We start from the raw sequence: 15,096 nt of genomic DNA on the forward strand, positions 1-15,096 counted from the left end.
TATCATCTCTTAGGGTTTGGTATACTGCTACATCAAACTTCTAGCAACCTTTTTAAGTTCTATGAAACTAATGAACTAACAAAATATCCAACAGGAATGTTTTCCAGCAGTCACTTTAGACAATTGTGAAAAGACATCCAAATCTAAACTGGATAGAAGATTCAGAGTGAGAATGCCAGTATATTATGAAGGATTCAGTCATGAAGCAGAAAGGAATGAGAAATGTTTTTTCATAAAAGAACCATATTTGTACAGAATTTCATGTTCATATACTGTCAAGCTAGAACTGCCTTTCTCAGTTGAGTCAGGATTCATTAAAAAATTAGTCTCAGTCTCATCTTTGTGAAGCCAGAATGATGTGCTTGAAAAGGAAATGACAATTAGATCCTCATTCCATAAATCTCTACTATATCTGTGGTGAGCCCATAAATGTGTAACCCTGCACTTATGATAAGGGGTATTTAAAGGATTCCACGTGAATTATTTGCATTTCTTGGTCAATGATCTTCAAATTTTTCAAATTCCAAGGGGCAGGTGAAATGAGGTCCTGCAGGTAACCAGGTAAGGCCTCATGTTTTTTATATATGGGTTTTATTTTGTTTGTTTTCTTTTATTCTGATACAGTATTACATTCAGTGCAGAGAATTTTAAAGTAGTCTAAAATTCATTGACTCCTGTGGGGTCACCCCTCATCTATAGGGGGTCAAGAAGAGAATCATTTTGAGAAGAAGGGTGAGCCTGCCATTCACCAATAAAGAACTCCTAGTCAGGTGTTTTATCATGTGAAAAATATTTCTTTGGATTCTTCTTTCAGTAATCACAATATTTAAAGGTAAAGTGGAAGAAGTTGAATTACCTGTGGATAAAGTAGACATCATCATCAGCGAGTGGATGGGTTACTGTCTTTTCTATGAGTCAATGTTAAACACAGTCATCTTCGCACGAGATAAGTGGCTGGTAGGTGCTCTGCATGTCATGCTCCTTCCTGGAGCAATCATCATTTATTTTCTGACTACAAGCCTTCCCTGTCGCACTATCACTATAAAAAAGACACAGTTATAACTCCAAGTGCCATTTCTTAGCCTTTAGAGAAAGACTAACAAAGGGAATCTAAGTAATCTGGGAGACCTGACATTTGAAAAAATCTATGCTTTTGAATTTCTATTGGTGCAATTCATATAGACACTTTTTAATCTAACAATATTGCCAGAGGCTGCAAGAATTGCTGAGTTATTAAAATTGATTTGACAATCTGAAGAAAAACAACAAAGGCATGCAAGGGGTGCTTGTCTATTTTTTGTACGTGCAGTTCAAAATGTGATATCTTTGTCAGGTGAATAGATTACGAGATCCATTTCCCCACAATTCATCAACAGAAACCTGGAGGGCTAATGTTTCCTGACCGAGCTGCTTTATACGTGGTAGCAATAGAAGACAGACAGTACAAGGACTTCAAAATTCACTGTAAGTACATGTCCAACAATAACTCTCTTCTATTGTCATTTCCCTATAAATATTTGATATATAGTGGCCTACTGTAAGCTCTTGTTTGGCAAAGTTTTGCAAAGAATCAACAAATCATGTAGGCCAGGCCAGAATTACAATACACAGGTAAACACTAAGAAAACTCTAGTCTGGAGATTAATTCAGGAAACTTACAATAATTTAAAATGCATAAGGGAAAGATACATAAATAAAATAATGTAGATTTTGTTTAAAGTTATAGCTATACCTCTACCTCCATTTAAAAATATGGATTTTAGGAGATTTAGTTTTGTTGTTGTTTTGATAAATACTTCATCCCACACAATTGCCTTTAAAATTTGTAATATTCTTTTTGGCATTTGGGTGCTTTTCTTTGTTTTCAAGTTAACAAGAAGAATAGAAAAATTAATGAGATGCAAATGAATTGTAAAGGCTGAGAAATAAGACAAGAAATTATATCTCACTAATACATTTGTCAAGAAGAAAAAACAAATGTACTGCTTTTTTAACTTTTTATTTAAATTAAGTGAGACTTTTAAAATGAAAAATAAGGATTAGAGCTTTTCATTTTACTTTGATAGGAAAGGAATTCCTTTTTTTTTTAATTCAGAGACAAATAAAATTGACTTTTCCTTTACATTTAAATTTTTTTTTCCTTACATTTTTAAAGAATAGTTTGTGTTGGAAGTGATCTCTGGAAGTCATCTAGTCCATCTTCCTGCTCAAAGTAGGGCAGATTTCAAAGTTAGATCAGGTCACTCAGGGCCCTGCCCTGCACAGTCTGAAGATGGAGATTCCAAAGGCTCTCTGGGCATTTGTTCGAAAGCGAAACCACCCTTAGGAGGAAACACTTTTTTGACTGTCTGGTCCGAATTTTCCTTGCTGAAACTTGCATCCATTGTCCTTTGTCACATCTGAAAGGAGCCTAGCTTTTTCTAATTGTGGCATACAGCAATTAAATCCCTCCTTTATCTTTTGCTGCCCCAGGCTAAGCAAATCCAGTTATCTCAGATGCTCCTCATAAGTCAGTATGCGGTTCGCCTTCGTCATCATAAGGTATTACTGCCAGCTTATGTTCAACTTGTCTTCCAGATCTCCTAAGTCCTGGATTTATTTGGTCATAATGTTCTTGATAAAATGAACAAGTTCTACATTACTTCACTCTTTCTTTCTTTTTTTTTTTGCCTTTTTTTTTTCCTTTTTAGAACTGGTCAATTTGACTTAAATTTTTTTTTTTGTTGTTAGGCAAAAAAAAAATCATTCTCACAAAATTCCAAAGCAGCTTTATTAATTAAAGATACTTGCAAAGGTTGGATAAGATTAGTCGTTTCAGCCAACCTATAGATAAAATACATAACTTCTCTTCCTTTTCTTCTCATTTCTTCTCAGGAAAGAAAGCTTAGTGTTTCTCTAATGAAATTCAGTGACAATATTCATGTACTTTTTCCTCCTTACAAACACAGGCTACACAGAACTGCCAATGCATATGCCAAAGCCACCTTGGGTCAAAAGCAAATCTAGTGTGGTGGGGCAGTGACGAAAAGTACCTATAGGTGTCAGAGAGAATTATGTCAACTCCCTCCAAGCACAGCCTAGATTCTTTTCTCAGTTTTGTTGGGAGTTTGATAGCTAAACTTCTTTTAAAAATCACAGATTCAAAAGGATGGATGAGACACTCTTTCTGTAAAAGAATCAAGGCCATTTTGGCCCAAAAAATCCCCATGTACATTCTTCTTTCTTTTGTCATCCTTCCTTTCTAGACCTTGAGCCTTTTTCTTTTCTCACAGACAAGCCACCTTTTTTCCCACTCATTCACTTTTTCATCCCTTTTAAATGTGTTTCAGGTTCTTTTTGTCTTCTAAAATTTTGTTTACCTTTAAGATACTTTCTTGTCTGATTTCAACTCTCATTCACCCTTCACTTTTTATACTTCCAGCATTTATTCTCTTTATCTTCTTTAGTTATTTCTGTCTCACTCCCTAACTCCACCACTATCTCATCTCTCTTTTCAGTTTGTAACTTCTTGATGCTATCTCCTTATATGTCAATTTTTCATCTTTCTTTTACCTCTTCTTAAGTTGGGGATAGAGTCTTATCTTCACATGAAATGCAGGGCTGAGCATTTCATAGGCACTCAGGAATCCCCAGATTGCTTAGGAATTAATGAAATATGAGGCTTCTAAAAAAAATCTGACTTCTGATTTTTTCAAACTTTTTTACTGCCACAGAGAACTGCTATAGTCATTTAGCCTGATTTCCTACAAAATGTGAAATGTGTAATTTTATCTCATAATTCCTACATCAGGACTCTATCTAATAGGACAGCGACCATGTTTTATATTTCAAAGGTATTCCATCAAATAAATGAGATCTCAATAACTCTGTTTAAAAATTCTTCAGTTTCCTATTCAATCTTTTCTGAGTAAAATAATCTGAAGTTCCCATATACTCATAATGCCAGAAACTAAGTTTTTGATCACCAGCTCCCCTAAAATGTTGAGCAACTGACAGCCCAATAAGGAGATAACACATAAAAGAGCCATTCATTTCCAGATTTGTTACAATTTAGAGTTTTCCCTCATATTGTTCAGATTACCTTTTTGCTCATACCCCACTGGGAACACCAGTAGCTCAAAACCTATGCTTTGAAAAAAAAAAATTCAAATTTGCTCACTATTACTGTTTATCAGTTGTTCATTTTTTTAAAAATATTCACATCATTTTTCTAAATGTTCTTCTATTCAGCACAGGCTGTAGCCTACAACAACCTTTGTGACTTTCAGTTCAGATTTTCAAATAGAGCACTGAAGTTTAATGGAACTTGACTCATATGATTCACAAGACCATAAAAAGATTTCCCTTTTTTGAAGTTTTGGTTTTATTTTTTAAGCAATCTTAGCAGCAGAGCCAATGTACTTTTCCCTACAGGACTATTTGTTCAAGAAAAGAAAAACTGAGCAAGATAAGAGGCATTTCTTGGTAAAATAATAAGAATAGCTCAAATAAAGAAGATCAGCACAGCTCTTAAATAATTTAGCAGGATATTTGGCATTTTGTCATGATGTACATGCAGATTAAAGGCTTGATTCCCCACAAACTAAACACATCTGTAATTCTACTCTGGCCAGTAGTCCTCTTAATGAAACTAAGACTACTTAAATAAATAAAAGTGTGCATACAAACAGCTGATCCAACAAATACCTACAAAAAAAGGAAATATTATCCAGAGTGGATAGGAAAGAGCAGAATACGCCTGATGCCTATTCCAAAGTCTCAATATGAAGTATGATATGATTTTGGGCAATACTCTCAAATGTCTAAAGCCCTGAAAATCATTCACAAATTTCACAAAACATAGTTTTGGGGGTCACCCGAAACCTGAGACCAAAAAGCAAGGGCCACTTGTGAAAAGATATAAATTGATACGTCATTTTGCCACAATTGCTTCACCTGTACAATGGCAAGGATAACACAAACTACTGAGATTGGGAGCAAAGGGTTAAAGAGGAGAGCTGAAAGTTAGCTGGTGGTAGAAATATTTCAAATGGAAATATTTTCAATGGCTTTGAAAAATGACAAAATATTTTATTATTACTACTTATCTTTGACACATCCATTTGCATTAACAGGGTGGGAGAATGTGTACGGCTTTGACATGACCTGTATTAGGGATGTTGCCATGAAGGAGCCTTTGGTGGACATAGTAGATCCAAAGCAAGTGGTGACCAATGCCTGTTTAATAAAGGTTTGGTAATTCCAAATATACCTAATTATGAATGTTTACATCTAACTGTAGCATTCTTTGGAGACTACTGTTTTTGCTTTCCTACTATCTTTGCGTGCTTCTAACTAGCTGCAGAAGCCGTCATAGAATGTTATCATCACACTAAGAAAACTATACATGTTTTTCAATTAGCCAGTACTAGTGTGTTGCACATGCTAAATACCATCAGCTAGGCTAAACATGAACGCTGATACCTATATCACTTAGGGAATACTGAAAAACAAGATGCTTCCTGTAATTTTTTACTCATCTGGCTACTATTATAGTGGAACTGTAACTTCAAACTCTTACAAATTATAAATGGGATAACACTGGATAAAGTTGTGTATGCGTTTTAATTGTACTAATTTATTGTAAATAGAGGTTGAAAGATGCTGAGGAGAAGAAGTAAATTAATTCTGTTTGCAGTTAAAAGGCTGGAGCATCAGATTCTGAATTGGTCAGCTGGGATGGAATAACTCTAATTTACTCCAGCGCATGAGATCAGAATTGGACAATTACTTCTTTGTGTGGCCTTCTGATTCATAGCCTTATCCAGAATGTTATCATGCTCTCCCAGCCCCAACATGCTCCATCTGCAGCCAGAGCTTAGCTTGGACCCTATTCTATATATGACAGAAAGGTCACTGCTCACTGTTCACAAGCTCAGGCTAAGAATCCATGGCCTGTGAGACCATATGAAAGCACTGAAATTCCTTCCAAGTGGGAGGAATCCTCCTCATATGGGACCACTCACATGAGTAAAGCTATCTGCTTCAATAGCAGTTGTAGGATCAGATCCGTGAAGCCAAGATGTCACTCGTTTATCCCACAAACTTAGTTTCATTTTTTTCCATGTCAGGTTTTGACAGTAACATAGCATCAAATATTCGTATAAGTAAAAAGTAAAGATTTACCTTCAGTCCGCAGAACCTCTCCTTAAAGCAGCAAAAAAGCAACAAAAGTAGAAACTTTATGTGAATAGGTATGCATGCACAGTCCATCCTTACTCAGAGAAACACAAAATGGTTGTTGCTAAAAAACAACTAAGGCAGAGCAATTTAAAATCACAATACACAGAAAATAAGAGTTATGTAACCAGAATGACTACATGACATTTATGACAGTCAATTTACCACTCTTAAAAAACATTTTTTAAATGAACTGCATAAAATATGCCTAGAGAGCAAGAGATCAGGTAGCAGAATAGGTTGGCTTCCCTGTTAATAGTTGTTGTGGTTAAAAGTTATGAAAGCTGCATGCTCTTAGCTGAAGTGTAAATCCAAAATTTTATTTAAAAAGGTCTTTGAAAGTGACTGGGTGTAAAAAGACAGCCAAAACTGTTCACATGGTTCCTGTTTGGATTTTATATTTAGCTCTACAAGGCCTGATATCTTCTGTCCATACACTGAATGGTGCTTTATCATATAATAGCTCCTTGGGAGCAAAAGGGGTAATTACACAAGCAGATACCACTCTCAGAAGTTCCAGAGTATGTCCCTAATCTCAGAAACTGGTTACTAAAAAAGATAAAAATAGTAAATGTACGGCAGGAAGTGCTGAAGTTTTTGTTCAAGCTAGCAATATGGAAGCAGAAAAATCAAGGCTGCATTTCTTTTTAAAATTTAATATGCTTTTGCACATCATTTTTTTATATAAAATGCATTTCTGCGCACCTGAAAACTTCAGTGAATTCAGAAACTAATTTCAGCCTAAGAAATTTGAGAAAAAATGAGCAATAATGTTTAATTGTCCATATGTTTTATTATGTCATTTCAAGATGGCATGGCTTATTCATAAGATTAGATTCACAAAAGGATTTTTTTGGAAGTGTGTTCAACCTATTTGTTTTGATTAGCTGACTTAGGGTGCCTACCAGAAGAGTCTAGATCCCCTGCACATCAGTCAATAGATGGACCAGTCCCTAGATGCATTCCTAATGAATCAGTCAGTGCTCTGTACTTCTGCAGTTATTTGAGCTGTTAATTTAGATGCTCTGAATTGTTCTACACAATCCGTAAAAGATGACATCATCCACCTGCATTCTATGTTTCGATGACACTCATCTAGAATGTTTGAGACTCAAGTAAAATTTCCCCTGTCTTCTTCCAGGATGGGGTGTAATCCAAGTCTTGAACCTCTCAGGGAACTCTCCAGCAGGTGACCACTAACCTGTAGGTGCACTGAGGGGGATGGAGGAGGGGCACAAGAAATATGTCTCTCAGATGTGGAAGCAATTACCTTTTGAATGATGTCTTAATTACCCACGCTGGTTAGAGAAGGAAAATAAACTTCTATCCCAGGGGCAAGGAATTTCTCCTGGCAAGTCAGAGCCCTTTCTTTCAACTCCAATATAAAACAGGCAGAGAGGACAGTGGGACTAAAGCATCTCAGATGACCACCAAAGTCGTTAAGGTGTAGGAGAGAGCACAAGCATCCTCTCCTGATCTCAGAAAAAGTGTACAAGTTTCCTTCTGAGTGCCTACTGCTCTGAGCAGCACTGCCTGAAAAAGCGAAACAGTTTGTTTCAGACTGAATGAAATAATTGGGTTCTCTTTTCTGATCCTCTTGTACATTACCAAATACATTTGGTTTTGGGTTGACCCAAAACATTTTTTTTCCTTATTAGTTTTGGTGTCAGCATCAAAAGCAACAGTGACAACAACAAATCAATTACTCATACAGCTGTAGAAAAACCTGCAATGAGAAAATGTGGCAAAAACTCACAAAAACAAACATGCCACATTCCGTTTACCATAGAAAATACTGTGAGAAAATGCTCATGAATCTCCTCCCCTATATAACCACAGAGCAATACAAAATGAAAGAGCTACCTTCACGCTCCCATTTGTCCCACACTTCTCAGGAAGTGTTTAAAGCCCCTACAGGTCATAACACTACTTTAAGATGTCTAATTGTGTTTAAAGCACTGACTGCCTTCCCTGCACAAAATCTTTTACATAAGTGGTGATTTTTAATGAACATTCTTGTTTATCTGAGAATATAATGCATTAGCAAAAAAGCCATCATCCTGTTTGCTCAAATATCCAGTATTTTGAGACAATTCCAGCATTCTGGAAATATCAGGATTCACCTGTATGGAAACTGATTTCAAAGGATCAACAGTATTTTCTGTAGAAAAATTACTGTTGCTCAGAAAGCAATTCAGCCACCTAGGTGAGGCACTTGTTGTTGAGCTCCAATGAATCAAATATTCTTCTCCCACAGTAATCTTGACCCAAGAGGTTTAGGATGAGTCATTCCTCTTCACAGTCTGAGACTCTCCTCTTGCTTCACTGCAGCTTCAGAAAGCTTCCTAAATACAGTCCTTCTTGTAAAGAAAAGCAATAAGCAGCTACATCACTCATTTTCCATCTCTTTCATTCTAGGTCATTTTGACTTGTTCCTAGTCTTCAAACACTGTTCTTTGCTTCTCATTTTTCTCCTCCACTCTTTTCTCCACCCGAAAGGCTCCTTTCCCTCCCCTAGATGACTTTCCCTGTCACTCTTTCCTCCCCAGTCTTTCCTTTCAGCATCCTCAAACTTAACTCATCCTCAGCTCTCTCTTCAACCAGCTGCTTATTACTAGTTTCTTTTTCTACTTCACAGACTTCATTATCCTCCCAGCTTCTCATGTTATGCTTGCAGACATCAAAGGGAGAGGAGGAACAGCCCTCTCCCCCACATCCTTCCAGCTCCAAATACTAGTAACTCTCAGGCATTTCCTCCTGTGCAAATGGGAAGGGCTGTCAAAGGATGGGCCCTGCTGAGGAGGCTGAGGCCTCTGTTGTCTAGAGGCCATAGCTATGCTTGTTTCCCAGTTATTACATTTACTAGAAAACCAGCATATGCTGCACCGTCTAGTCAAAACAATGTCAGATACTCCATTCTCCCCTTCACTGCCCCTCTCCAAAACAGCCAAAAATTAATGTTGTTCCTCCTCTCTCTACATTAATACTGCCAGTTTCTGCACCCCAAAGAAAGAAAAGAAACATTTTCTTTTGGAAACGTCTTTTGGGGACTGACTGTTGCATCCTCTACTCCTCTCATCTCTGTGTGTATATGTGCACATGACAACATCTCAACTGTTCTTGGAAAAGAGGGTTTGGTCCTTTCCCCTTCTTTCCCTAGCAATTAATTTTGCTTCAGATCAATCATGTTCCTGAAGCTGACAATATTGCTCCTACCAATGCTGCCTTTCCTCCAGCTTCTGCTCAGCACCTTTACCTGCATGAAAAGCACTGCCTTCACTATCATATGCTGTGTTTGGGTGACCATCTCCTCTTTGTCCAAACCAGGACAGGTGGTGCAAGGGGAGAGAGCTCACCTTAACACCATTTCTTTTTTTTTCTTAGTATACTTAAGTACTATATTTTGACCACACCCCTGCTTAACTATGCCTATTTTGTTATTGTTGTTTTTGCTATACATTTTTTTAGAATGAAATGTGGTAAATCATGGCTTTTCCATTTAATTTTATGTACAATAGCATTTATCCCACTTATACCCCCTGGCTTGTTAGCTGTAATTAAGTAGCATTTAATGAATGGTAGCATTTAATATAAGAATGCTACCATTCTTAATATAAGAATGCTATAGTAGCCAGAGAACATTTCAAGGGAGCACCAAAACCAGAGATCAGGCCAGTTTCAAAATTCTACAAATTAATCAATAAACACATTCATCTTCTATCCTGCATAGCAAAAAAAGAGCTTGCAAAAATGTCCTTACACAAATAACTGCAAAAATGACATCTTTTACCCAGCACATCTGTTCATTATTTCTGAGAAATTTCCTCCGAATTCTCTAATAAAAATATTTCCTACTACTTTTGATTCCACTTTACCCTGCAGAGCCAAAACAGCTCAGAGAGAGGGAGCTAGATACCTTTTTAACGTTTCATCAGCAGATTTCACTCTAAGTTCCCCACAGTCATATCACTGAAAAGCCATCAAAAATTATGGAAGTCCACAGCTGTCAGCCACCACTCCAGTCTAGCTTGTTAAAGATAATTTTTCAGAGTGCTATGGAATTTTAACCTCTGCAACCTGAGCAGATTTCAGAAATTCTCATTCCTATTCTGTTTTTTACTTTCCTCTTTTTTTGAGAGAAAAAAAAATACATTTTAAGGCTACCTCAGCTTTAAATTAGATGACTTATGAGTCACTTGTAAATACTAATGACACAGTTTGCCATGACCTTTGAAATGTAATAAATAGAATCATTTTCATTATGGGTAAATTATTCTTGAACAAAATTGCTAATCAAATAGGCCAAAACAGTAGTTCACTTAATAAAGACATAAACTGTCTTACCATAAGTTTTCAAATTCTCAGATATGTAAGATATGTGGTCCATGCAAAGAGCTCAATAACTAAAATATGGTTGCATATTTTGGTGTCTATTTTCATAGAATTCTCTTGGATTATAGAATGTAACTGCCAAAATATAGAGTCCTCTATTCTACATGGACATTCTAAATTCTGCTCCCCATTATCACAGTGCAAGTCTGAAATAATGCCAGCGAAGTCAGTGATATGATTTCTGGTTTATGCTGGTGTGATAGAGGAAATTTGTATTTTTGTCTACAGAACAAACTTTTATTTCTCTGTATTCAAGAACACTTTTGTTGTTAAAATTAAGTTTCTTCTTCCTGAAAATAGAGAAAAATATTTGGAGGGTGTCTGGCTCTATCCAAATGTACCCTGACAAGGAAAATAGGGAGAGTGAAGCCAGATAGACTTAGGAGGATATCCAGAACTGTATCAGTAGGAAAGATTTGCCATAGCATTCAAATAAGTTAATAATATTTCAGACTTAATATACTCCCTGTTGTGAGTACCAGTATTTGAAATATCCCAGAAAAAAGCAGCACTGCACCTGGGTGCAGAAACTCAGATCAATCTAAAGCATTCAGCTTAAGGCTTGGTAAAGCACTCAGTTTAAGCCAAGAATAAGATTTAAATATCATTGGAAGTAAGCAGTCTTGGAGATTGCATCATTGCTCCCAGACACTGCACTCAAGCCATATCAAGATTTACACGATTTGCTTCTGTGTCCTTGAAGAGTAAAATCCCTATGCCTACTGTATGGAATCCATTATTTGACACTAGATTAGAAAGTATGACCAGCAGAAAGCAGGTCCTGTCATGCCTCAAATGTTTTGACTGCTTAACATGTCACAGTCAAGGCATATTCCTTTCCAGGGAAAGTAAAAGATGCCCACATCAGAAGCTTATTTTTACTAAAAACCCAATTCTGCCATCTTTCCTCATGGTGAGTAAGGCTGACAGTCCCTGGTGATGAGGAGTTTTAGAACTGAGACCCTTCCCGCTTGCCTCTATTTGTCAAAGCACATTTTCACCTTAATTTCCGCTAAATCCCACAATCCCTCCCTGCCATCCCAAAGGGTATGCTCTCTTCTCTGACTGGCCTTTCCATTATTGGCTGCTTTTCTACTTTCATAATTTCCCCTTCTGGGTCATTTACTGATGATATGATGTACTCAAATATACCACTGATTTCTTGGAGTGTAAAGGATTGCCTGTTGTCTTTATTGCTAATCATTGAATAAAATGCTTAAATACCTCATTTAACACTTAAAACAGATAAAATGCCCTAGCCTAGAATAGTGACAGACATCTGCATATAAATGATTTGTTTATTTCTTCTCAAAATAGGAAGTAGATATTTATACAGTGAAGACTGAAGAACTGGCATTTACTTCTGCGTTCTGCCTCCAAATTCAGCGTAATGATTACATTCATGCCTTGGTCACCTATTTTAATATTGAATTTACAAAGTGCCACAAGAAAATGGGATTTTCTACAGGTAATCTGTATTTCATTTCATTTCATTTCTATTTATATCAGTATATTGGTGCTATTGATCAGATGATACATGAGAATTTACTGTACCACCAAGTTTTTATTTCAGTGATATTGCTACTATTGTCATTTTAGGGGAGTAGGAGCAGGATGAGGAAAAGACAACTAGTTACAGGAATTCTACAAAAGCAGTGGCAAGATTTCACAGTGGTTGTCGGGCTTAGAACTCCACGGACATTATGACCCAGGAGCTCATGCCCATCACTAGGTAGATCTTGACCTTGTGAGTGGCAAGTTTCTCAAATTAGACAGGGGACTGTTGCGTCTGTAAGAGACAGCAGCTCTGGTCCCAGTTTCCCCTAAATCTGAAACAACAAAAACTCTTGCTTCTTTCAGAGTCTGAAACAAAACCACCATTTTTTTCCAAGATATAACCTCACACATACTGCCTACGTAAATTGGCCCTAAGAACCTAAATGTGAAACGCTTACTTACCCTGGTGAGCAGATACTTAATGGAATAACCCCGCTCCTGCGAGTGACTGTTCATCAGAGTGAGTAAACCAGTCAGTGTTGCAGCAAATGTAAAAAGGTCAAGATTGCTTTCATGAAGAGAACAATAAAAAAGTTGGCTCCTTAGCACCACTGTTCAACTCAAAGTACTGCAAATGGGGCCTGATGTAAGTTAAGAATGATTAGAAATCTCTCTTCTTTTTTTTAATCCCCCTCAAAGGAGCTCTCGACCCTTTATTGAGAAAGGTCAAAGCTGAAAGTTCTTTGTTAAAATACCTATTCATATTTGATTCTAAAAGTACTGTCATATGGATGATGTTCTTTGGTGCCTCATATTCTTATCTTTTTCAGTAACGATACTTCCCTGGTCATTCTATATAAATATTATGCCACAGTATTTCCCACACCATAATAGGCAGCAGTATATTCTAGGAAATGAAGTGTAATCTGAAGTATTACTCCTGTGAGGCACAACAGTAGCATCCTGAAATGATTTTTTTTGAGTTCTTGCAAAATATTTCATGTAAGTTTGAAAACACTTTGGATTTTAGGCATTTGTTTTTCCACAGAATGCTGACTTTTTCAGCAGAAGGCAGCCCATTAATCTTTTCTAAAAAGTAACATAGTAAAAACTCCAGTTTTCTGTAAAAAGTAGCTTTAAAGAAGGCTGTAAGCGCTGTGTTGTGATTTTAACTGAAAAATACCTTAATAAGGAAGGTCTGCTTATATTGCCAGAACCACATGCAAGGTCTTTCATATCATGTGGCTTTACCTGTAAAGGAATAATGGAATGTGTTTATTTATGTGTGTGCATATGAACATATATGTATCTTTTAAGAAACATCTGTTGAATAGATTAGGCTTTGATTAAGGCTTGCCAGGCAAATGTGTCCAATCAGCAAATGTGACCCTCAAACCCAGCTGTTCTTTGCTTGACTGTTAGGCTTCCCAGTATCAAAAGTGGCAAGAAGGACCCATAGACCAGTTTATCGTGAGTGTTCCTGCAAGGAGTTGCTTGTTCACAGAGTAAACTGACATGGATTTGCTCTAGTATCAGTGTAGCAAAGGGTGGGAAGGATAAAGATGTTCTTGATTCTTGGGTGTTTGGGGTAAAGAGGGCTTATTCTGGAATGGGGTGAGAAAAAATTCTGCTAGACCACCAGCATGTCCCAGGTGGGCTTAGCTTCCCTTAGCACATGAGAAATGAACACCTGAGGAAGAGGAGAAGATAACCAGGATCAGGGAGAAGAGGCTGAATTTGAACAAAAACCTAGAGCAAGTATTAAGTTTTCTTAGTGTTTTCCTTCCTCCAACTGCAGAAAAGTTTTTGCATACTCACCATAACTTGCAGAGGTATGTGCATGGTGTTATATGCCTGCCCTTCGCAAAAATAGAGGGGAAAGGATTCACACTCTCCAACATTTCTGAGCTTGCATAAAGAACTGGACTTATCATCAATGCTTGAAAATCTTGAGGAATATACCTAGCTCCTCTAATATTTGTAGCTTCCACGGGCTGCTACTCCAGAGATTCTGGATGCTTATTCGTACACTCCCATGCTAGGATTCCTTCCGCTTGGATTACTTGCCCTTTCTTATCATTCGTTCGCCAACTAGATCTTGTAGCTGTTGGTGGCTTAACCTCTTTGGAGGCTTGCTTGGAGAGGCTTCATATGTCTCCAGATTCTGTCTCCAATAAGCTAGCAAGTGCTATGTTTCACAGAATCACAGAATGGTTTAGGTTGGAAGGGACCTCTGGAGATCATCTAGTCCAACCTCCCTGCTCAGGTAGGGTCATCTAGAGCACGTTGCCCAGGATCGCTTCCAGGCAGGTTTTGAACATCTCCAGCGAAGGAGACTCCACTACCTCTCTGGGCCACCTGTCCCAATGCTCTGTCACCCTCACAGTCAAGAAGTTTTTCCTCAGGTTCAGATGGAACTTCCTGTGGTTCAGTTGCTGCCCGTTGCCTATTGTCCTGTCGCTGGGCACCACGGAGAAGAGGCTGGCCCCATCCTCTTGACACTCCCCCTGCAGATACTTGTACACATTGATGAGATCGCCTCTCAATCTTCTCTTCTCCAGGATGAACAGGCCCAGCTCTTGCAGTCTTTCTTCCTAGGAGAGGTGCTCCAGCCCTCTAATCATCTTGGTAGCCCTCTGCTGGACTCTCTCCAGGAGTGCCATGTCTCTCTTGTCCTGGGGAGCCCAGAACTGGACACAGCACTCCAGGTGAGGCCTCCCCAGGGCTGAGGAGAGGGGCAGGATCACCTCCCTCCACCTGCTGGCAACACTCTGCCTAATGCACCCCAGGAGACCATTGGCCTTCTTGGCCACAAGGGCACACTGCTGGCTCATGCTTAACTTGTTGTCCACCAGCACTCCCAGGACCTTCTCTGCAGAGCTACTTTCCAGCAGGTCAACCCCCAGCCTGTCCTGCTGCATGGGATTATTCCTGCCTAGGTGCAGGACCTTGCACTTGCCTTTGTTGAACTTCAGGAGGTTCCTCTCC

At 38.1% G+C, this 15,096-nt stretch overlaps 1 protein-coding gene across 3 annotated transcripts in view; it reads left to right on the top strand.

The window, feature by feature from the left end:
* The window catches only part of PRMT8 (protein arginine methyltransferase 8), an 86,632-nt gene that overhangs the window by 54,062 nt on the left and 17,474 nt on the right, over window positions 1-15,096 (top strand). For all 3 annotated transcript variants that reach the window (XR_011142899.1, XM_009678821.2, XM_009678822.2), the window contains 4 exons: window positions 815-957; window positions 1,377-1,464; window positions 5,115-5,230; window positions 11,929-12,079. Coding sequence is in view for 2 of the 3 variants with exons in the window: in XM_009678821.2 (XP_009677116.1) it covers window positions 815-957; window positions 1,377-1,464; window positions 5,115-5,230; window positions 11,929-12,079 (498 nt within the window). In the remaining variant the exon portion in view is untranslated. The remainder of the gene's footprint in view (window positions 1-814; window positions 958-1,376; window positions 1,465-5,114; window positions 5,231-11,928; window positions 12,080-15,096) is intronic.

Source organism: Struthio camelus, chromosome 1, assembly GCF_040807025.1.
Source record: "Struthio camelus isolate bStrCam1 chromosome 1, bStrCam1.hap1, whole genome shotgun sequence".
NCBI classification, from domain to species: Eukaryota; Metazoa; Chordata; class Aves; order Struthioniformes; family Struthionidae; genus Struthio; species Struthio camelus.